Here is a 24012-nt window from a genome sequence, read left to right as displayed (position 1 = left end):
AAATGTACAAAGTTTGGAAACAACATGTTCCTGCACCTGATTGCACCGTAAACTGAAAATGAATCTATTTTCATTCAGTTACCTTGTAGGTGGATGTCAATGTACTAGAGCAGGAAAATCTTTGTCGGATATTAAACCCATAACATGCGGTTGTCCACAGGGTTCTCCATTAGCTCCTTTCCTTTTTTGTTGTACATCAATGACCTCCCACAAGTATCCCCTTAATATCCGAAGTATCCACTCACAACTAAATGGTTTGCTGACGACTTTCACCATCGGACATGAAAAACTTTTTGGATCAGATAATATTTAGTATCTCGGTGTATATATTGATGACAAACTAACGTGGACAACTCACATTCATTATTTGGAAAAGAAATTGTCACAAGCACGAGGCTCTTTTTTTCAGTTGCGAAATTATCTTGACGTTAAAACGTTGAGAAATGTTTCTTATTCATTTGTATGGCTCCACATTGCTTATCATATGATTATTGTAACACGGGGCCTGACGGCACTGCATGCTTGGCCATAGTGTTTCCACCTTGTTTTCTCCGTAAGGTTGCATCTAGTTTGGTGCCCAACGGATGACGGTGATTGTATAGTCACCACAACGTGGAAGTCTTGCTTGGCCGTTTAATAAACAAAGAAATGCACAAATTACGGATAATTGTATTTAAAGCTTAAAGACGGCATTATATTGAGTTGCTCGTGTGCTGTATTCTAATTTACCTTGTCTGTGTGCAAGTTGCTGGCTGGTTCCTAAGGGTTTGGCTCCCACATCTGTAATAATCTGAACAAACTAGTTTACTTACACACTGTAAGTACGAATACAAACCAAAGTCTAACACCGGTATTGATAACGATTACATTAATATGTTTATCTTAAGAGAAGTTGTATGGTTCTGACTAAAACTAATTGCGGCCTAACATTTGAATCAGTACTGGGTTCACATATTTCGTGACGAAACCATGTCATGACAATGTTATCATACAATACCTAAACATGTCTAAACTTTATACAAAGTTTTATCAATATAGCCATAGCCAAGTGTAGCTGGATTTTAGCAACAGTTACACAGTCTGTTGCTTTAAAAGTTAACTGTCTCGAAACGTTGTTAATATAATAACCGGCATGTGTTTAAAAATATCCTCAAACCGTCTCGCCACTAATATTCCAACGTGTTGCGCAGTCACGTGTTTACTGACATCATACAGGGTTGCATAACGCAGAGCAAATCATCAAGTGGTTATACGGTTGCACAGCATCGGTTAACGGTTTTAAAAATTAACAACGTTACAACGAACCGTTGAGTTGAATAAAAACTTAAATTTACATTTTGTCAATGAAAAAATTGTTTTTTCTTAGATTTACACGAACAAATGTTTGTATGATTGGCAACTCCGCGTAAGGTCGCGGTTTGGGATAAGTGAGTTGCTCGATAGTTTAACTCAAAAACATTATGCCAAATTTGAACTACATCTGGTTACACTTGTAATTGCTAAACCTAAATTATCAACAATGCACTCGTATTTATTTTGCATAGAACGAAATAAAAAGAACATAATAAACACATCAGAACAAATTTACGATAAAGCGATATATACTGCGTGCAATTGCAATTCCCTAATTTTGTGATAGCAATCCAAGTACGACAAAATATATCATATTGCACGGTATGAACATTAAGATATGAAGCGTACCAACCATTTTATAAACAGAAAAAAATGAAAATTTTTTTTGTCAAGCTGTTGCTAACACCAACTTCTTGCTTCTATACAAATGGATTAAAGTACGTTAACAACGTTCTCGGACGATTAAACACTGGAGTTCTTTATACAGTCTTTACTGGCAGTGCATGCAATTTCAAACCGACAGCATCTTCATACGACGGAAGACCATCAGCGCTTAGAGGACTTAACCCCTGAATATCCCTCTGCTCAGATCCAATTTCTGCCCCTTGGTGGATTTCTGTTATAAATACAGGAATCTCTCTTATTCTTTCTTCTTCGTTTCCGATGGACCAGCACTTTTGATCAGACCGATTCCGCAGGCCAGTCACAATGGGAACAAACCCAAGAAAAAAAGAACTATTCCGGCGATCGATGACGCCTGTGCTATCATCACGATGATGGCGGAAAACCAAAAGAACACATCCCATCTTTCCACATGGCGCTAAATTTAAATTTATATATTTTTGTTGACAAAGTAGCAATGTAAAGTACTTGTTTAGCCCTGCAAAAACTTACTTTGCTGGTGTGCATTTTTTTTCTTTATCACCAAACAACCTGACGAGCAAACTCTATCAAATAGAATAGAATAACGCTTATCCAACCATTTTTTTGTAATTTTTGAAAGGTTAATTTTTAAATACCTGATAATCATATGATATTAAATAAAGACTCGTTGCAAATAAATAACTATCGTTATTGTCGAACTCTGTAAAATTTCAACAATTCTTTGTTCTTTAACGATGCGTCGCAACAATTTAAACAAGTGAAATCATATAGACACGAGCATGGCTGATACTTGGTAACTTGCTGCTTCATTGTCTCAAAGCTTGATTAACAATGATTTGTGAAACGTGCCTTCATATGCTTCCTGAACGTGCCAAACAAATATTCCCCGAGGCATCAAAAGTCACGTGTTTACAGACGTCATACGGTATACCGTACAAAGCTGCCTCCACGCTGTAGTAGATGTTCTCCATGATTAGTAGATGCTGTGAATATTATTGCTATTTTCTACATATAAACCAAACATATTTATGACATTTGTTGAAAACCATTCCCCATTGAAGTCAAATTCAATGTTTACGCTAGACAGGATTTTCCGTTCTTCGTCATGACATAAAAATGATTTACCACAACTAGTGCTTAAATGTTGTGACCTTACTTATTCCTGCTTTCATTGAACCTGTCTCGAAATGTCACTGCTCACAAGGTCGGTCTAATTATTTCCATTTTTTCGTTTCGGGTGAAACAAGTGTTTCTAATGATAAATATTCGAAGTAAACGTCGTGGCTGGACAAGACAGGACGATATTTTGTTGTTTATCGACGAGGCATGAGTATATTAACAGTCTACGACATTGAAAACAGCGCAGTTTGAACGATGCAACAGATAATTTGGATTATTTCGTTCTTCACGGTTGATACGCCAACTGTAAAAACGAGAATAGTACCGTGGAAAAGTCAAAGTTGCGTAAATTCTTAGTTCTAAATTTTTCAACATTTTTTTTTATTCCCTTGCACTTTTCGTATTGATGAAATCTATTTTATGGGTTATTATTGGGCAAAGTTAGGGCAGATTTATTTGGTTCCTTATTACATACTGCTGCCTTTTGTTCTTTTATGCAGTATCGCAATCATGACAAATTACCTGGTTGTCTACACCGGTTTGTTTAACTTAACTAAGGAAAAATTTGCCAATATTTTCTACGGAATATGTGCTACCCAAACCAAAAAAGAACTAATTCTTTGTATCAATTAGCCGGTGTGTAGTAAATTAAATACCTGTTATTAGAAAGATAAATAAACAATTGCTTGTACCCTAACAGCCGCTTTATTGCAAGTATGCTTGTTATTGTACAGCAGGTTAAATACATTTGCTGATTTTCACAGATTTTATAATATATACAGGCACAGCATTACAAGGAAAATAAAACACAAAGAAATGCATAAATATTATTGTTTCAGTATAAAGTCAAACAACATCAACTAAACAATGCCGATGATGTATTAAAACATGTTGTATCCATTTGTAACATATATGTTTTTCCACATTACATCTTGGTTGAATAATTCTCGAGATACTTAAGTCAAAGGGACATAGGTGTATGAACTTTCAGGACTGTGCAATCAATCAGTAATATACATTTTTATATTACAAAAGCATGTTTTTTGCTAGTACAACCAGGTAAATGACGTAGCAAATGTTTCCAGAAACCCAGAAACATTTCAAGTTTGTTTGCATGCACTTCGAGATGTTCAGTCTCACTAGACGACACCAAACTTTTTTGGTGGGAGATTGTGAAGATTGGAGGGCTAACTCTCTGTTGTATTGAGGTCTTCTTTATTTTTTTCCGCCTGTGGATAGATGTCTTTTCAGCCTTTGTCGCCATATGATCTTTACGGGATAGAACAGCAAAGTAGGTCAGAGCAATTAGGCCTGTGAGACCGAGAGATATAAAAAACACAGCCGGAAATATAATTCCTCTTGTAGCAGCGAAGACACCAATGGCAAGAAAGGTTGCATTACCCCCGAATGCACATATCTCTGTGATATAAAAATAGGCTAAATTATGACAATACGGTAAAAATCAGGCAGTATTGTTAGTATCATATGGGCATTGACTAAAGTGCTGATGTTGACTTTTTAACTTATAACAATCAGAAATTAAATAAATTCTTAATTGCCCACATCAGTGCCATATATTGTATAGTTAAAGCAAAAAGGAATTAAATTCGTTTTCGGCACAACACAATATCTCTCACCTGAAAATATCGAATCTTTTGGAGGTTGACGATTCATAATTTTTTAAGTATTTTTTATCTTTTTACTATTTAATGTTGTTAAACCTAGAAAATAAGAGACATGTGTACTCTGCAATTTGTCAAGACCTTGTGGGACGAATGATTTTGCTTGGCAAGCTGTATAGGTTGTGAATCTCTGCACTAAAGGGAGATAGCCTAACTGTCACAAAACTTTTTAGTATGTGTCACTTCCAAACGTTTCGTTTTAACCATAGCTCCAGAAGTTAACGCGTTGCATACTAATGGCTTCCGACGTCTGATCTACATGCTAAATATATACAGGATTTCCAGTGAAGAAATTTGGTATATTTTAACCAATATATGTGGCCTACACCATAGCCGAAATGCTACATAATGACAGTTCATATATTATGAATACTTCAGCAATTTATGATTTTACGCCGCTCTGGTAAGCGTGGTAGTTTTGCTAGAAGCTGCCCCCACGTTATTCTCGTGAAACGCAAGTTATTAGGAAATGCTTGCTAAAATTCAATGAGCTTTCGGGAACAAAGAATATCTCCAATCCGACAAGCAGTAACAGAGATTGAACTTTTCAAATTTACCTTAGATTTTTTTTGTTTTAGTTGTTTCCCTAACCTTTATTTGCAAAAAAACAAACCAAAAGACAAACATAGTTTTGAACTTCCATACAAATCAATTTTAATCAAACTGAAAAGTAATTAGCACGATTGCTAACCCAAAATCAGTGTCTACACAAAATGAATTGCAACTGCTTTATGGTTTATATTATACTTATCGTGTGCTTCTGCAATGAAACTTTTTAAAAATACTTGCAAAATTCTCGCAGTTTCGGACAAATCTTAGCAGTAAAATGTGATTAAAAGTAGCCTTACTTAAGAAACAACGTGCAGGTCGTTTGTTGGCTGCTTGCAAAAGATAGAATGAAGCAAATGGGTCTTGAAAAATTTTGCTTTGCACGTGACAAAGCTGCGTGCCAAAGCACGAATCTCGTTCGAAAATAATTAACCTCCTACAGCATATACAGCAACCTCGTCTAACAATGCAACAAAGTTATGCTTTCTTTTCGGTTTACAAGCATTCAAAAGAATTTAATCGTATATTACAGGCACAATACAACAGTATCAAGTCAAAATTTATTTTCAAACTATAATATTTCACTTGCACGCCCGCTTTGACGTTTCCTTGCCTAAACATGACACAGATATTTTGTGGCCCTCAATTAGCTCATTTAGACCAACACAAAAACAGACCACGTGTGTACAACTTACGGTTGTAATGTATGATTTTGCGTACCTACATTCTACGGGACCAAATCTAAATCACAAAACGTTACCAGCAGCACGCATCTTTGCAACTCCGCTTCACGACAACCACAGACAGATCGTGACTTACAATTAGCTACCACGGGACATGGCCAAGTTGTGAGAAATGCGCTTCAAGTGGAAATATTCCGAAAATTTTAAACAATCGCAGTGGACTGGGCTTGAATGGAAAATCGAAAAGTTTTCACATAAAGAAAGTATTTGGGAATTCGCTGCACAATTCCGTAGATTACATAGGAAAAAAATGTACAAAGCTCGGAAACAACATGTTCCTACACCGTAAACTGAAAATCATTCTATTTTAATTCTATGTGAAATAATCTAATCAAAAACCTTGGTGTTTACCGAAACAGTGAAGAATTGTGATTTTTTTTATTTATTGGATACAACAGCAAAGTACAGTTTTCGTTCGGAAACATGCACGCTTGTGTGAACCAAAGACCTCCAAGAAACCATATAGCTATGTGCAGATGGTCTCCTTGGTGCAATTATATACGCAAGGTGTGATAGGCTAACTCAATCAACAGCGGTCTCATCAGTGAACCTGTAAGGGATCATTAGCATGTTTGTCCGTAGTGATTGATTTATTATCGTAAAGCCAACAAGTTCGAAACATTCATCAACACGCAAACATGAACTTTTGTAATGATACAAGAATAAAACATGCAATGGCGACGCAGTGAAGACGTAAGGGAAAGCGAAAAAAAGGAAACAGGGCAGTTTATAAAACAAAAAAGCGGCCTTGACAAAATCATGAAAGTAGAGCGAATTTGTGATGTATTTTACAGGAGTTTTTCTGTTTTTCACCACATCGTCATACGACGGATAAACGGGGTTTAAAGGTGGATATCCTGGAGCTGTTGACGGCGGAAAAGCACCAGCGTTTCCCTGTGGTTGAGGATAAGGCATTTGTGCAGGCGGCGGCGCACTTTGCAGGTGGTACATTGTAGTCATTTGCGGTTGTCCAGCTTGATAAACAGTGGTCGTAGGATGGATGTTGGTCTGGATGGTGACGGTATGCCATGTAGTTCCTTGCTGCAGTACGCACGGCTGTTGTTGGGCCGTTGCTGTAGTAGTGGCAGTTGCGCCAGAGCTCGAAGCCATGTTGTTTCGGGTTTTGACGTGCAGCGTTATGCTGATTGCAAGCAGAATCAGCCCGCATTTAAATTCACAAGGACAAGTTTATGTAACGCCGTTTGAGCCAGACACACAATTGGAAATAAATGAGCAAACAAATACTTAAAATCAGTGGTTTTCAAAATTTGGTTATGCTAAAACTCACCTTGTTGATTTATAATGTGTTGGTTTGGGTTGCGGGCGACATAAACGATTTGGTTTTGGTTGGACGACATTCTCTTTTAGATTTAGATTTAAAATAAAACCTTAACAGATCTAACTCTAGTTGTCAGTTGGTTAAATAACACGATAAACTCAATTTAAAAGACCGTTTTTATCAGCCCTGCAACAGAAACAACAGTGTTGTTGATATACTTACCAGCGGTAATAGCCTGCAACACAATAACAGTGTTTAGTAAAACCTTTCGACAAACGAAAGCATTCATATATAAGTTGCCACGATTCTGCAGGCCAAGAAACATTAGCAACATTTTTCTTTGCCTGAGCAAGTGTTATTCTAATTTAGTGATCAGAGCTTTGGGGGGCGTGTTGTCACAAACGGTGGTTGAGGGTGGATAATGGTCTGCATGCATGATCTCCGTTTCTGTAGCGCTTTACTTTGCTGCACCATCCACATCTATCATTGGCTTGTAGAAGTTTTCCCTGTCTTTCGGTGCTCAACTACCTTGTTTCACTTGCGTCATATTTTCAAACTCAAAATAAAGCGACACTAATCAATCAAAATATAACAAAACAAATGCCTCCGTACGGTTAAAATTTATTTTGTGACCAATTGTGGAAACGTAATAATTGCGTACTGTCGAAAAATTTTGAATTGCGTAAGTTCTATACTTACAATACTCATACTTAGACACACCAGCCTATCACATTAATCGCTCACAGCATTGCTTTTAGAGCACTGTTGAGCACATTGTATGCACGCAATTACTGCGCCGACTAAAATAAACAACATTCCAATTCCCAAAAGAACGAAACCGGAAAGAAAAATTCCTTCTCCTGTCAAAACGCCCCCGATCAAAATGAAGAGATTTCCAAACCCCACAGAACACGCGAGTGCTGTGTTACCTGAATTACAAGAAAAGGTTTCGCGTGCACTATTATCATAATCTATAATTGGTCAAATGAGACATATAAATAGATTCGAAAAAATGAACCTACCTTGTCTATTTCTTCGTTACCACGACGTTAATTTAATGCAGCAATAGCAAAATACAGATCCAAACAATACGTCCACAACTAACCTTTTGTTTTATTTGGATTACTTTGTTGATTTGCATTTTCGGGGTCCTCAATTTGATTTTGGTTAGACGCCATTTTGAAGATGCTCTTAGTGGTGAACTTAAAATGTAAGCAGATTTCACGTTGTTCACACTGCCTTGATAAAGTATAGTTAAAATACCGCAACAAAACACATTGGCTGACAATGGTTTGCAATACCTTTTTGTTGGATAAAATAAGGTCTATGATCTTGAACTAACTTGCAAAGTCTTTACCAAACTTGAATTGCAAGCAACAACCTTCGTCATTAACCAAAAACACACAAAAATTGTTGCATCAACTTTCGCTACGCGAATTCTTTAGTACCAATATCGTTTGAGTTAAATCGTTACATGTCTGCTCAACTTTATGACTGTTTCCTGTGGAATGAAAAAGTGACGTACTTCCCGTTGTTTCTGAAAGCAAAGTTGGGTTTTCATGCATTACCCACGCATGTTTATTCCCATAGCGTTGGCGTAAAAAAACCTAGCTGGCTGTTTCTACTATAATGCCAGACTAGCAACCAAACCATGCGTAATCCTTATTTGCTCGGTTTACAGTTGATTAGGAATTGCAGTACACTGTCGCTAAATAATGGATCATGAAGCGGTACTGCATTGCAAAAAGAGAATAATGCTGGCTGGTGTTTACCAGCTGGGCGTTTGAGGGAGCCAAATATCCGTCGATGTTACAAACGTTTGTAAAAAAAAAAATAATCACACATACAACTAAAATTGACTAATTTCTTTTGCGGTCATAGTGCTTGTCATGCCAAGAATATGCTGAAAAATGAAGCGCTTTGATTTAAGAATAGAAGTTTCTTTAGGATTTTTTGTACTGTCATTTCCCATTAATTATGTCATGTGACTACGGGCTACGGCTACTGTTGTCCCGTAGCGGTAGCGGCATTTATTTCACGTTTCATTGAATTGTTCATTGTATATGTCTGTACATATCTGTTTACTTTATCGTCTTAGATATTGTTCTCCCAAGTTTAAGCAACTTTCGATGCAAATGCTGTAGACAAGCAATCCATATCCTTTTTTACTAACCGTCACGATTTTTTTTGGTGACCATACCATTTAATTTTTGTATTTTTGGGCGTTTTTAGCGTTTCACGCATGCTGCGCAGAAAATAAATATAAGCAACATATACACGCTAGAAAAAAACACGTCAATCGTCGTTGAGGTATCAATATATTTTTGTAATAGAACCGAGTTGCATGCACCAAAATTTAATTGCATGCACCAAAATTTCAGGACCGAACCCGAAAGAAAAATATGATGTAGGACGTCTCCAGCAGCTATTTTTAACTTCAGCCCGAACCCGAACCGAATTAAAACTTCTTGCAAAACTACACCATTATATAGGACAAAATCTCGAAAAGATAACAACATAATGAACACTGGTTACTACGGAGCGCCAGTTTCGTTTGGCACAAAATTAAAACCTTGCATTTCAAGTTTTGTAATCCACGGTCCATGCATGATTCATTTGCCCACCACCTCTTCGTAAGACGGAGGCTGATCGCTGAATTTCTGCGACTGAACGCCCTGATAAATTTGTGTACCATTTGCATCATAGCGCGGTGCTAAGTAAGCAGTTTCTTGTTCCTCGTAGTAGTTATGTGCTGACGGAGTTGCCTCGTACAGTTGGTAATTTATCGGTAGTTGGGATGAATAGTTTCCCATGTTGGTTGGTGGTGGTTCTACAGCATGTGGGAGTGTCCCTTGAGCAGCCATGGAGGCCCCGTAATCTTCCCGAGAAAAACCCGGCATGCTACCTGTTGCGTACTTCCGGCGCTTATGACACAGATTCGCGCCCGCAACCACGCAACTAATGCCGATGCACAATAGAAATACCCCGGCTCCAAGTGAGAATCCCATGCCTGCGACTCCTATGCCAGCGAGGGTCAGGGATATTCCGAACAGAACGCAACACGCACTGCAGCAAGCTCCAGTGGATTGTGCTGAAAAGGGTGTAGGACAAAGTTACAAGCGTGCCATTGGCATACAACACAGTGGATCACTTTCAAGGCTTACCACTCGAATGCGCGCCCGCATGGTTTGGTTGGGTAACATCGTGCACATATATTACTCGGCGATGTTCTGTCGACATTCGATACACAGTAATTACAAAGACGTTAAAAGGTTTACCACAAACTTAATGCCCTGAAACAAAGACCAGTGTTAGCAGCATTTGTCATAAATAACATTGTGATATTAAGCATGGCAGCAGTTATAAACAAGTACTCACAAAGTCAAACGCACATCACGTACGATAAGAATCACAGTGAAGAAAATCTCTTTAGGGCACATTTGTTAAAGTGGTTTTCCGTCGTTTCAAACCCCCAACGCAATGAGTCTCAGTATTTCACAACGTCGTCGTAGCATGGTGGAGGCTGATCGATATTTTGCAAAAGCGTTTGGAAACCTGAAGTGTTGGGTGGTGTGGGTTTGTGACAAGCAGCGATGGGTGTAAAATAAACAGCCTCGTTTTCTTGTTGATAAGGGAAACCGTCTTGTACTTGGGACTGTGTTTCTTGCCATTGGTACATAGTAGTTGTATGGGTGCATCCTGACTGATACGGAAGAATACTGGTAAGCATGCAGAGGTTCTTCTGAGCGTATCTTTGTCGCATCTCGTACGTTTGACCTTGGACTGTGGTAGTGGCAGTGGGATACTTTCCAGTCGGTAATGTTAGCCAGCGATCAGCACACAGGATACTGATCAATACGGGCACTCCAATGCATATCAGGATCCCACCGCCGATAAATGAAGTTCTCGTCATTGCGAGAACAGCACCGCCAAAACACAAAAGACATCCAACCGGGGCGAGAACATCAATAAGATATTTCACTGAAGTCAGAAGAGCGCAAGTTTAGGTTACTTGGCCAGACAAACACAATGCGTAGAACCAACATTACATTCAACAATTCGGTATTAAGTATTGGTTAACAGAACACTGACCTCGTCGATTTGTATGCTGCTGGTTTAGGCCGACGTCGTTAGGAATTCGGTTATGGTTGGACGCCATTGTATTGAACTGTTGCAGATAGACGTTAAAAAAGCAACAAGCGTGACTTTGCTTTTGCTGCAAATGGCACAAAAATGACGAACCTCAAAATCGCGCAACAGCAGTGTGGCCCATAATCCTACAGTGAAACACAAACAGCGAATCTGCATTTGCCCAAAATCTCTTGGTGAACGTACGCATACAAACATAAGCGTCAAACATGTCTACACAAGTGTCAACAACCACATGATTGCTACTGATCTAATTCACTGCTAAATACTTTGTTGATAACATAAGCTATAGATAGGCCACGTCTACCTTCAGGCTAAAGTTAAACAATGTCAGGTCAGCCATCATTTACGTCACCATATATATGCACATGGCAAGTCAAGATATTTTGTGCCCCACATTTAGACCAACACAAAAACAGACAACGTGTGTACAACTTACGGGTCTAATGTACGATTTTACGGACCTGCATTCTACGATACCAAATGTGAATCACAAAACGTGAAACAGTTTTTTGAAAAAACGGGAAACACAACGAACATAGTAAGCACATTGCGCAGCCTACAGTGACCAGCAGCACGCAACCTCCTCAACTGCGCTTCAAGACAACCACAGACAGAGCGTGACGTACGATTAGGTATCACGTGACATGTCCAGGTTGTGAGAAAAGCGCTTCAAGTGGAAATATTCCGAAAATTTTTAACAACCGCAGTGGACTTGGTTTGAATGCACACTTGAAAAGTTAACATGTAAAGAAAGTATTTGGGAATTCGCTGCACAATTCCGTAGATTATAGAGGAAAAAATTGTATAGATCTCGGAAACAACATGTTCATGCACCTGATTGCACCGTAAACTGAAAATGCTTTGTTAACATAAACAATGAAGAATAGTGATATTTTTTTATTTATTGGATACATCAGCAAAGTACAGTTTTCGTTCGGAAACACGAACGCTTATTGTGTGGACCAAAGACTTCAAAGAAACCATAGTTATGTGTAGATGGTCTCCTTGGTGCAATTATTTACGCAAGGTGTAATAGGCTAACTCAATCAACAGTGGTCACATCAGTCTGTCTTTTCAGTCAATTCCTGTAAGGGATCATTACCATGTTTGTCCGAAGTTATACATTTATTATCGTAAAGCCAACAAGTTCGAAACATGAACTTTTGTAATGATACAAGAATAAAACATGAAATGGCGACGCAATGAAGACGTAAGGGAAAGCAAAAGAAAGGAAAAAGGGCAGTTTATAAAACAAAAAAGCGGCCTTGGCAAAACCATGAAAGTAGGGCGAATTTGTAATGTATTTTACAGTAGTTTCTCAGTTTTTCACCACATCGTCATACGACGGAGGTCCAGGAGTGAAACCCTGCGAAGAAGGCGGTTCATAACCTGGTGCTGGCGGTGGATAAACGGGGTTTGAAGGTGGATATCCTGGAGGTGTTGGCTGCGGAAAAGCACCAGCGTTTCCCCGTAGTTCAGGATAAGGCATTTGTGCAGGCGGCGTCGCACTTTGCAGGTGGTACATTGTAGTCATTTGCGGTTGTCCAGCTTGATAAACATTGGTCGTAGGATGGATGTTGGTCGGTATGGTGACGGTATGCCATGTAGTTCCTTGCTGCAGTACGTACGGCTGTTGTTGGGCCGTTGTTGTGGTAGTGGAAGTTGCGCTAGAGCCCGAAGCCATGTTTTTTCGGGTTTTGACGTGCAGTGTTATGCCGATTGCAAGCAGAATCAGCCCAATGCCCAGAAGCATCGGGCCCCCGATGAACGTTACACCTGTCACTGTGAGAACAATGCCGGAAATACATTGAACAGCTCCAAGCAAGATGAATCCAGTAATGCGACGCTTCACTATAAATTAATAAGGACTATTTTATGTAACGCCATGTGAGGCAGACACACAAATGGGCCAACAAATATTTAAAATGAGTAAATTTCAAAATTTGGTGATGCTGGAACTCACCTTGTTGATTTATAATGTTTTGGTTTGGATTGGTGACGTAATCGATTTGGTTTTGGTTAGACGACATTCTCTTTTAGATTTAGATTTAAAATAAAACCTTAACAGATCTAACTCTAGTTGCCAGTTACTTAAAAAACACGATAAACTCAATTTAAAAACCGTTTTTATCAGCCCTGCAACAGAAACAACAGTGTTGTTGATATACTTACCAGCGGTAATAGCCTGCAACACAGTAACAACGTTTGGTAAAACCCTTCGATAAACAAAAGCATTCATATATAGTTGCCACAACTTATCCTATTTGGCCACAATATACTCCGTGAAGCCACTGAGCTCCTGTAGCTCAGTTGGTAGAGCGTCGGGCCTGGTTAGCCCAGGGTCGTGAGTTCAAACCTCACCGGGAGCTTGATTTTTCAGATCTCGCTCCGACTTGTCGGGAGAAGTGGCTGATCCAGCTTGGCTGCAATGCCTTGGCTGCGAAGCCTGTGAACCTTATGATCAGAATATTAGAGCTGTGATCGCCAAATATAAAGGGCCTGCGCAGTGGGGCGATCCCGCCTTGCTATGCGTAAGCATGGCATTACTTCTGCCTTATGCTATTTGCCAAGAAATATCAGTAACATTAGCATTTTTCATTCCTTCTGCGCAAGTTGTAAATTTGAAACAACGGAATCTTCGGTCAGCTTAAGACGTTTATCATGTTTCCTTCCAATACAGCGCTTTTCAAGGCAGTTTATAACAGTATACAAATAAAGTTTCCTGACCTAACAGTCAAAATTTTTGAATCTAGCTGAAGCTGTTTTGGAAAGATCAGTGCAAAAAATGCCGTCACGCCTTCTTTAACGCATGCACTGATGCACATCGCAAGATCATTTGTGTTTTGAACATATCTTTTATCGTTTTCTGCGATAACGAACCGCACATTGAACTTGCCTATGTTCAAAACAAAAGTAATGAAAAACTGGTGTACACTTCACAAATATTCTAAACTAACGTAAAACTCAGTCACTTGGCGATTACACAAAGTCACCACGCACCCTCAGTAGAAAATGGTCAGCAGCTGCGCGCAACCATGACGCCTTGTTGAAATCAATGAGCGTGACGCTTTGTATGGGTATCACGTGGTGACAGCGGTGATGAGAATTGCATTTTATGTAGACCTCCCAAAAGAATTTGGCAAGTGTAGTAAACTTCATTTCAATCCAAACTTAATTCATTTACATACCCATGTGAATTTGAAAATACATTTGCTAAGCACATTGCGCAGCCTACAGTTACCAGCAGCACGCAACCTCCTCAACTGCGCTTCACGACAACCACAGACAGAGCGTGACATACGATTATCTATCACGTGACATGCCCAGGTTGTGAGAAATGCGCTTCGAGAGGAATCATTCCGAAAATTTTCAACAATCGCAGTGGACTTGGTTTGAATGCAAATTCGGAAAGTTTCCACATAAAGAAGGTATTTGAGAACTCGCTGCACAATTCCGTAAACTATATTGAAAAAAAATTTGAAAAGCTCAATGTTCCTGCAACAGACTGCACCGTAAACTGGAAACGATTGTAGCGAACTTGATTTAAATCTAAACTTAATTCACTTACATTTGCAGGTAAATAAAATACATTTGCCAAATACGTAGTTGTTGAAGCCAAAAATTGTCGATAAATATCCTTTACACAACTGCAGTAGAGTTAACTGAGGACGTGTTATTTTGGTGGTATGGTGCGCTGTACCAGCGTTGAAAAGAGACAAACAAACATTCAAACTGGGCCAGGAAAATATGCTACATTCTAATAACAACAGCAACGTTGTAACAAAAACGAAACATGATTTGTTTGTGCATTGGAAAAACATATCCAAAATATCAAACTTGTTGGATAACTTTTACTGTTCAGTTGCGGGTTCCGCCATGCTGCAAATGAAAATATTACTGCTTGCGTAATATAGGTAGGTCTACATGTGTTGCAAGCTATTGAGTGGCAACAATTAGTAAATCGAGTCTCAAGTGTCCTTTAAGCTCCCGTACAAAAGCAGAGCCTAAGAGCAAGCAAACTGTTCTGTTGCCCATGTGGTGTGTTTAGTACTTATGACATTGACTTTGGCGCATTGATATCCTTTTGTTTATGTGCCGAAATTTAGTCTGGCCCGAAATCCGCGTCAATTATATATGTTACTCTCTCATGTCACAACACTTTAAACACGAAACAAAACACATGGCTGACATTGTATTATGGATTCGTTTGTTCATTTTGCTTAAAAACATTGTGCAAGATGGATAAATTATGTTGTTTTCAAACTTGAATGCCTCTGAAAACTCAGGTGGTGATCACACAAAAAAAAAATCCTGCATTACGTAATCTTGACTATTTCTAAAGTCACACAGTTTACCATCATTTCATCACATCCTGATATGAAGGAGGTCCCAGAGTGAAATCTTGCGACGAAGTCGGTTCATGACCTGGTGCATGAGTTAGATTTAAAGGTGGGTTTCCTAAATCTTGCGGTTCGGTATTGGGCTTTGGGGATGCGGGCACAACAGTTTGCTGGTGGTACATTGTTGTTATTTGTGGTGATCCAGCTTGACAAACAGTGGTCGTACGGCGGATGTTGGTCTGCAGCACGGTTACGGCTTTGTAAAAAATACTTTAAATACAAATTAGAAGATAACTATAGAGTTGTAGAGTCTACTCTTCACAATAAATTGTGTCATCGTTTCTTTGAAATTGTATTGAAAAGACACCTATAAGGAGAGAGGCTCAGGCTGTAAATCGGCTGAGAAACACTGCCGAAAACTGCACTATAGCATACAAGAATGTAGTGAACGATTCATGGGCTTTTCTAAAATTAATGTTTTTATTTCCTGTCCCGTCATTGTTTTATCAATGTTTTAATTAATTATAGACACACACTCGTATATGTGCGATCACTATAAACATATTCTGACAATCCTAAAACCACATCAAATTCTAAACACTCTTTGCAGATTTTGAAAGTCCTGGAACTAAATAAGTCCATATCATGTAAACAGGTCTAATCGACCACACCGTCGACAATTAGTTGCAAGAAGAAAAACTATACTAACTGTTTAGATTCCACAACCTATTACACAATATGTGTAAATTATTTTGTTGCGATCTAAGAGAAATGAAATACTGCGAGGTAACAGGTGAGGCAGTGAACACACAAGTAAAATCGTAACATGTAAACAAAAAAAGCAGCCTTGTGGTAAAATCTGAGAAAGTGCGTTAGTGATTTTTAACATTTTTTACGTCATAGAGTTTCTCAGTTCTTCACTACATCGTCATACGACGGAGGTCCAGGAGTGAAACCCTGCGAAGAAGGCGGTTCATAACCTGGTGCTGGCGGTGGATAAACGGGGTTTGAAGGTGGATATCCTGGAGCTGTTGGCGGCGGAAAAGCACTGGGGTTTCCCTGTGGTTCAGGGTAAGGCATTTGGGCAGGCGGCGGCGCACTTTGCTGGTGGTACATGGTAGTCATTTGCGGTTGTCCAGCTTGATAAACAGTGGTCGTAGGATGGATGTTGGTCTGCATGGTCACGTGCTGCGTTGTATTTCCTTGCTGCACCACGTACTGCTGTTGTTGTACAGTGGTCGTTGTAATGGCAGTGGCGCCTAAGTTTGCAGTCATGTTTTTTCGGTTTTTGACACACATCATCGTGCCGATCGCGAGCAGAGTTAGACCAACGCATAAAAGTATTGGACCAGCAACGTACGATGCTCCCGTTGCCGTAACAAAAGTTCCGGGAAAACACAGGAATACTCCAAACATTATGAGCGCCACAGCGCAGAAGTTCTTCTTTGCGTTTGCTAAGATCACAACATAAGTTCATGTTAGTTACTTTACAAGTTAAGACATGGTCGTAAAGTCAAGTCACGAACATTATGCGCATTTAGTTCAGAAATATTGGTATTATTTGTATGCAATAATTTAAGGTGGATTTAAAAATTAATATTTTCCGCACACAACAAAAACATACCTTGTTGATTCATAATTTGTTGATTAGGATTACCAACGTACACAACGTGGTTTTGATTGGACGCCATTTCAACGACGCCTTTGTTGCTATGAATAATTTGAAATTCAAATTACTATTTGCCTTTACTGTAAAATACAAAGAGGTAAATTAAAAACATGGAACAACTGCACGAGTTGATATCTTTACAAAGCATCATATAATAAGCACGAATTCGCATGCATATCCGCGTAAAAAGGAAATTATTGAATAATGTATGGCTGGTTGGCCTATTTTCAGGGGACAGGTTGTGAGCATTGAACATAACATAACGAACCAGACGGTGATATTACACAGCTTTATGACGCTCAAACATCGTCAATTGTTACATATACGATGACGAACGACTGGCTGCAGTAAAGCAAATCTGGCTGCATGGTAACGCATGTCAGGTATGGTATTTTACATTACCTGATATATCACAGTCCGTGCAACATTAAGCACTACTCAGACAAAATGTAATATCATGCCAATCATAAACACATCTTGCCGAACGTTTACTGTCACCTTATGGAGTTTCCAATGGCAACCAAAACATCATACTCTGTTTGTTTACCAAGGTTAGAAGGCTAAATGCATGATAATATGATAACGGAATAACGCCCTTAAATTCCAAAACTTCACTGTAAACCGCAAATCAGTAACGCTAAATGAAGACAAACCGTGCTTACAAAAATCTAGCATTCGCGCAGCTCTAAGCAGCAATACGGCTCACCGTACTCACAGCACAGAACCAGCATTGTGTGGTGGTGCTGAGCAGCTAAGCTATTGCTGTAGGCGTAACTGTTATCACGTGACATTTATGGCTTAAATCACGTGACGACAGAGAATAAATGAGAAATAGCTATTAGATTCTGAACTGTACCGACCACCAGAAATCTTGGAAATGATGCAAACATATATGCTGTATTTACATGTTTCCAACGAAATTTAGTGTTTACAAAATATCTTTTTAATTACGCCTAAAACGTACAAATTATTTACAGCTAATTTGATAAATATTTACGCATGAGAGGAAGGTAAACATAGAAGTAAAAAAAGATGTAATGCAGCGCGAAAGTAACTGCCGAACGTACTTTCCTAGAAAACCACAATGCGGACTGTTTACTTCTAACAGTCAAACAGCAGTCAGTGTTGCTAAAAGTTCAGATTAAAAATAAGCATAGGCGTAGTCTGAATTGGCACCAAAGTATATTGTTGATCATGTATTTTTCTTGAAATATAAATCATGTAAAAAAGCATTGTGCTATCTGCTATGCTTTTGCAACAACAGCATTGAGCATATACTGACTATAGGAAACAGATTCACTTTCTTATTTCAAACGAACATGTCTATTCTTACAGTTATTTGGATCTGGTAAATCATATCCTAATTTATAAAGAGAAATTTATTTTTCTGGCTGACACAGTGATCGCTGTCACAATGGGTGACATGGAAGCAGAGATGGCCCGCTTTGAGGAGGAAATAGCCTCTGGTGGAGATGGGCCTGAAGTACCACCCCCTATACTTCCTCCACCTATGTTTTTACCACACTCATTGCAAAGTGGAACTAAAGATGGTGACAACAAAAACAAAGAACACAATAACAGCCAAACAAATTCCAGTGAAAAAACCTCAGGAAACAGCAGTCATGGCCCAAGACCTATGGGGCCAGGTGGCCCAGGATATTTAGGGCCCAATGGTCCAAGACATGGTGGTCCAGGACCTATGGGACCTGGAGGTCCTGGCCCAATGGGATTTTCTGGACCGATGGGACCAGGACCCAATTTTTCTGGCCCTATGGGAGACGGTGGAATGATTGGGCCTCTGCCACCACCTATGCCTGGTTTTTTTCCACCCCCAGTTATGCCAGATTTTTCTGACTTTATGGCGTCTGGGGACAATAAACCCACACAGTCTGTATATTCAGCACCGCCAGTATTGTCTAAAAAAGTGGTTGAGGTGATAGTTAAACAACCTGAAACTTCAGCATCGGTGGGTTAAGTTGTGTGTCAGGACTGTATAGACATTGTTTTTGCTACATATTTTTTTTTCAGGATATTGGTCCTGCGTCAGCAACAAAACAAGAGTCGACTCAAGGCAAACAAGAAACATTTGCTTTTGGGCCCCCAGGACTAATGTATGGTGGCCCACAAATGATGTATGGCCAAAACAAAGCATCTTCATCAAACACTGATGCCAAAAACCATGGTATGTGCCAACATGAATAAACTGTATTCTATCTCAAACTTATGTCCAAACTCTTCATGCATAAAGTTTTGTGTTAAATGGATATACAACATCTATTGCTGTTTCACAATAATCTTGTATGCTCATTCTAACAGGTAAGAAAAAGAAATATATTCGCACTGCGGCTGGAAACAAATGGGAAGACCAGACTTTGCTTGACTGGGACCCCAATGATTACCGGTAAAAATATAACTTTAAAAATAGCTAATGTGGTTCATATGTGTTTAATTACATCAATGTTGGCATTTCATAACAGTATTTGTTTTGCCTTACCTGTTTCGTGGTTTAAATCGGTGATTGGCAAATTTTTTGTCCTCACGTTTATGGAAAAATGGCCGGAAAGTGTAATAAGTATTTATCAACCAAGGGTTAAAAAGTATGTCAAAACCACTGCAAATTAAATAAGAAAAGAAATTCTGGTGTTTCTTTTCAACACTTTACATGGGTGCCATGTGGTGAAACCTGGAATGAATTTAAATATGACACAATATTGTACATTGCATAACATACTGTGCAGAGTTTTGCATAGTGCCAACCTCTTCCCACCTGTACTCTACAGCTATGCCAGTGTTGCTTAATTTAAAAGTTTCCCCAAAAGTAAATGCTCTTGAGTAGTATTGCAGCAGTTTGGAAGCCACTGGTATAAATGAAACGATCTGATTTGGTATTTTGGCAATTACAGAATTTTTTGTGGAGATCTTGGCAATGAAGTAACTGATGATACTTTAGCAAGAGTTTTTAATAAATATCCATCCTTTCAAAAAGCAAAAGTGGTAAGGGAGAAGAATAACAAGAAGTCCCGAGGGTAGGTTTGATGTCCCTGCATTGACAATGCACATTTAAAACACTAAAAACTATATTTTCGGCAACTCTGCATGTTAGGTATGGGTTTGTGAGTTTCAAAGATCCCAGTGACTTCATCAGAGCTATGCGGGAAATGAATGGGAAATATGTTGGCAACCGTCCAATTAAACTCCGCAAAAGCACTTGGAAAGACAGGAACATTGATGTTGTTCGGAAGAAAGTAAAAGAAAAGAAGAAGCTTGGTTATAAAATCTGAAGAAAACTGGAATATTCAGTTACAAAGCTTAAAGTCATGTGACGACAAAATATAACTTGGGACAATGGAATATAGCAGATATGCAACAAAGTGGAGACTTGATTGTCTTCTTGAAATCTGTTTTTTTTACCCTGCATTGTTTTTTCAGTAGCATTGCTTGTTGGCTTTTACATATTGTTGGTGAATATGTGATGTGTTTGTCGAGCATTTTCCTGATAGAAAAATTCTTCTTGCTCCTTATAGAATTAGGATGTAATAATGTCAGTGATCATTGAAACAACACTAGGTGACATAACCGTTGATCTGTATGTAAATGAACGACCAAGATGCTGTCTAAACTTCTTGAAGCTTTGCAAAGTAAAGTACTACAACTACTGCTTATTCCACAATGTGAAGCGAAACTTCATTGCCCAGACTGGAGATCCAACAGGTAAAGATATTGTAGATTGCTGTTTCATGTATACCAATTGTGCATGTTTTAGGCACTGGTCGAGGTGGCGAGTCTATTTTTAGAATGATTTATGGAGACCAGGCAAAATTCTTTGATGCAGAAAAGGTTCCCAAGATTAACCACAAAACTATTGGTATATACTTGTGTTGCCATATTTCTCAATTCCCATTAGTTTTGTTACTTCGTCTTTTCTAAGGACTAATATCAATGGTAAATGATGGAAACGGTTTCCACGGATCCCAGTTTCTTCTCACACTGGGTGAGAACCTTGATTCATTGGATGGATTGCACACTGTGTTTGGGGAAGTGGCAGAGGGTGAGCCTGTAGTTCCAGGCAATCTTGTCTTTTTTCCAACTGTCCATAATTCACTTGCATGGATTCTCGTAGGCATAGAAGTTATCATGAAGATTAATGAAGCGTTCTGTGACAATCGGGACCGTCCTTACCAAGACATTCGAATAACCCACACCGTAATTCTTGACGATCCTCTCGACGATCCACCAGGTTAGCGAAATCCCCAGGATATTTATCCTCTGTTTCATATTTTTTACTCTGTTTTACCCAATTTTACAGGTCTTGAAATTCCGGACAAATCTCCCGAGCCTACCAAGGAACAACTGGAAGGGTTTTTTCGCATTGGAGCTGATGAGGCCATTAATGATGATGAAGGAATTGATGAAAAAGAGTTACAGGAAAGGGATGAGAAAAAAGAGGCAGCACACAGTGCTCAGGCATGTCTGATTAAATATTTATTTTTTACTTTTGTCCTTTAAACTTGATCAGATCCTTTTTTGCTGGGCATCCCAAATTTCAGATCACATTTAATTTGGGTCACAAATAGTTTATCACAACATTTATCTGTGCTGTTGTACAACATGCCTTCAGACAAGTACGTTGGGTTTTTCAGTAGTTTCGTTCAAATTGCTGTTCATAGTATTAAAAATATAGTGTCTGTCAAACAGGAAGGGGTGCTGAAAATTTTGATGAAGCAAAAAGTCCCACCTTACCTGATGAATTTGCTTTAATTTTCTCATAATTTGTGATTGTACTTCCATTGGCGTGTGTAACTTTTTACATCACACAATTTTTTTATTATTTTAGTAAATTATTTTTTTTTTTATTTTCTTCATATGTAGGTGCTTGAAATTATTGGCGACATTCCAGACAAGGACGTTAGGCCTCCTGACAATGTCCTGTTTGTTTGTAAGTTAAACTCCATCACAACTGATGAAGATTTGGAAATTATCTTTTCCAGGTATTTTGCGATCTACTATTGCACCACGTTGTCATTTAACGTTAACAAAACGTTCTCCAAGGTTTGGTACCATCTTATGTTGCGAAATCATTCGAGACTACAAGACTGGCGACTCCCTCCAATACGCGTTTATTGAGTTCGAATCTGCCGATTCTTGCGAGAAGGCCTATCAAAAGATGGACAACGTGCTTATCGACGATCGTAGAATACACGTGGATTTTAGTCAGTCCATTTCCAAACTTCAGTTCCCAAAACACAACGCTACCAAGGTTCGGATGTACCTTTTCCTTTGTCCAATTTGCATTCAATCTAAAGTCATCGTTATGTATTTTAGGTGATATCTTAAGTAGTAACGCAAAGATAACTTATTTGTCTTGTCATCAGTAGTTTTCAAAGACGAATTACCGCAATTAAAAGACGAATTTATTCCAAATTATGTTATTAACCACGACAGACAAGTGTACAGTATAGTTCATTTGCTTTAAATAGTGCAAGTCGATCGTTCACCTTAGTTTTGAACATGTAGGCTTCTGCACAAAAAATTGATAGTCATTTCTTTTACTTTCTGGCGCAGGATAACGTTGGTCCGAATTCAAAGAATGCCAAACAATCTGATCGTGACGAAAAACAAACGAACAACAGAAAATCAAACCGAGATCGTGAAGAACACCCATCCCATAAAGTTCGACGTCATAGGGAGAGCTCGTCTCCACAACGATCCAGGCGCCGTGACGTCACTCCTCCGTTACACAGACCCGAAAGAAGACGACACGATTCGCCACCGAAAAAGAACCGACGTCATCGTGACGATGCATCCCCAGTGCGCGACGGGCGAAGTCACCATGGAAACGGCGGAAGATCACCACCAAGATACCGGGACACTCGCCACCGATCACCTGAAAATGGGCATAGGGACACAGGAAGACGTTTTAGAAGGGAAGATGACGTCAGAAGACATCGCGATGACGTAGATCGTCGCCGCAACGACCGTTCGCCAGTTCGACGAAGGAAACAAGAGCAACGCATGGATGCTTCACCACCTCACAGACGTCAAGGCAAGAACGAGAGGGGAACGCCGCCCCCTAAATCACGTCACCGCGCGATGACGTCATCGTCATCGAGTGAAGACTCATCCAGTGAATCGGACGATAAAGTTAGGACAAAGCGCAAAAGGGAATTAAAGGCAATGAAAACCAAAAAGTCAAAGAAGGATAAAAAGAAAAGGAAAAGAAAAACCTCGACCTCATCGGGTGAGTAATTGTTGGAACAAAAATGCGAACATGTGACAATAATTCATAACGACGTCGTGCATTGCAACGCGTGTGTTTTTATCCCAGCCATATTGTCAACACTTTTTGTTTTATTTTTATTTATTTATTTTTTTTTCATTATTTTTTTGTTAGCGGTTTGTTGAGTGTTAAAACATGAGCTTGTTTTTTGTAGACGAATCTGCGACCTCCAGTGATGAGGAGGTAAGGTGTGGCAAACATCGCAAGAGGTCCGTGAGCAACCACAAAGATGATGTGCGACGCAAAATGCAAAAACACCGCACGTGATAAAAGTTTTTAGACCAGTTTTATTGTGATTGTCCTGATATACGTGCTGTTGCACTCATGGAACTATTATTAACGTTTTTTCAAAACCTGTGTGTGTGGTCATGCAAGACAGATACTAGCACAGAAAGGGGGTTTTACGTAATGGTACAGAAACACCATTCCAAATTAATATTTCAATAAACGAATTTAGGCATTTTT

The 24012-nt window shown here is 39.1% G+C and overlaps 6 protein-coding genes and 1 long non-coding RNA gene across 10 annotated transcripts; 2 read left to right on the top strand and 5 right to left on the bottom strand.

Moving 5' to 3' along the window:
* Positions 1-1677: 1677 nt before the first annotated feature.
* LOC145912334 (uncharacterized) lies at positions 1678-2503 on the bottom strand. The gene is made up of 3 exons (XM_082999759.1): positions 2373-2503; positions 2248-2300; positions 1678-2173 (listed from the first exon to the last, which is right to left on the bottom strand). The coding sequence occupies exons 1-3, from the start codon at positions 2381-2383 to the stop codon at positions 1833-1835; spliced, it is 405 nt and encodes a 134-aa protein (XP_082855885.1). The 5' UTR covers positions 2384-2503; the 3' UTR covers positions 1678-1832.
* A 5225-nt stretch (positions 2504-7728) lies between these two features.
* Positions 7729-8553, bottom strand: LOC145912397 (uncharacterized). 2 transcript variants are annotated; one of them, XR_014403295.1, is made up of 3 exons: positions 8411-8553; positions 8215-8348; positions 7729-8038 (listed from the first exon to the last, which is right to left on the bottom strand). It is a non-coding gene; the product is annotated as an uncharacterized LOC145912397 (long non-coding RNA). The 2 variants fall into 2 exon arrangements; XR_014403296.1 differs by having other exon boundaries at positions 8215-8344.
* Positions 8554-9334: 781 nt separating this feature from the next.
* LOC145911507 (uncharacterized) lies at positions 9335-11828 on the bottom strand. 3 transcript variants are annotated; one of them, XM_082998884.1, is made up of 4 exons: positions 11202-11828; positions 10488-11090; positions 10274-10402; positions 9335-10200 (listed from the first exon to the last, which is right to left on the bottom strand). In XM_082998884.1, the coding sequence occupies exons 3-4, from the start codon at positions 10347-10349 to the stop codon at positions 9722-9724; spliced, it is 555 nt and encodes a 184-aa protein (XP_082855010.1). In that variant the 5' UTR covers positions 10350-10402; positions 10488-11090; positions 11202-11828; the 3' UTR covers positions 9335-9721. The 3 variants fall into 2 exon arrangements, 1 of the variants encoding a protein (XP_082855010.1); XR_014403247.1 differs by having other exon boundaries at positions 10274-11090.
* A 548-nt stretch (positions 11829-12376) lies between these two features.
* LOC145911680 (uncharacterized) lies at positions 12377-14250 on the bottom strand. The gene is made up of 2 exons (XM_082999092.1): positions 13225-14250; positions 12377-13112 (listed from the first exon to the last, which is right to left on the bottom strand). The coding sequence occupies exons 1-2, from the start codon at positions 13289-13291 to the stop codon at positions 12580-12582; spliced, it is 600 nt and encodes a 199-aa protein (XP_082855218.1). The 5' UTR covers positions 13292-14250; the 3' UTR covers positions 12377-12579.
* Positions 14251-16119: 1869 nt separating this feature from the next.
* On the bottom strand, positions 16120-17352 carry LOC145911815 (uncharacterized). Its single transcript, XM_082999252.1, has 2 exons — positions 17226-17352; positions 16120-17055 (listed from the first exon to the last, which is right to left on the bottom strand). The coding sequence occupies exons 1-2, from the start codon at positions 17290-17292 to the stop codon at positions 16511-16513; spliced, it is 612 nt and encodes a 203-aa protein (XP_082855378.1). The 5' UTR covers positions 17293-17352; the 3' UTR covers positions 16120-16510.
* Positions 17353-18609: 1257 nt separating this feature from the next.
* Positions 18610-20554, top strand: LOC145910231 (uncharacterized). Its single transcript, XM_082997279.1, has 5 exons — positions 18610-19236; positions 19299-19452; positions 19587-19671; positions 20174-20296; positions 20374-20554. Exons 1-5 carry the CDS (start codon positions 18685-18687, stop codon positions 20549-20551), a joined length of 1092 nt encoding a protein of 363 aa, XP_082853405.1. The 5' UTR covers positions 18610-18684; the 3' UTR covers positions 20552-20554.
* A 235-nt stretch (positions 20555-20789) lies between these two features.
* LOC145910230 (peptidyl-prolyl cis-trans isomerase sig-7-like) lies at positions 20790-23917 on the top strand. Its single transcript, XM_082997278.1, has 9 exons — positions 20790-20981; positions 21034-21135; positions 21199-21318; positions 21391-21507; positions 21577-21734; positions 22140-22258; positions 22320-22527; positions 22833-23508; positions 23702-23917. Exons 1-9 carry the CDS (start codon positions 20810-20812, stop codon positions 23812-23814), a joined length of 1785 nt encoding a protein of 594 aa, XP_082853404.1. The 5' UTR covers positions 20790-20809; the 3' UTR covers positions 23815-23917.
* Positions 23918-24012: the final 95 nt, after the last annotated feature.

This window comes from Ascidia mentula, chromosome 8, assembly GCF_947561715.1.
Source record: "Ascidia mentula chromosome 8, kaAscMent1.1, whole genome shotgun sequence".
In the NCBI taxonomy this organism is placed as follows: domain Eukaryota; kingdom Metazoa; phylum Chordata; class Ascidiacea; order Phlebobranchia; family Ascidiidae; genus Ascidia; species Ascidia mentula.
The sequence above is the reverse complement of the archived record's forward strand: the minus strand, read 5'-3'. Positions and strand labels throughout refer to the sequence as shown.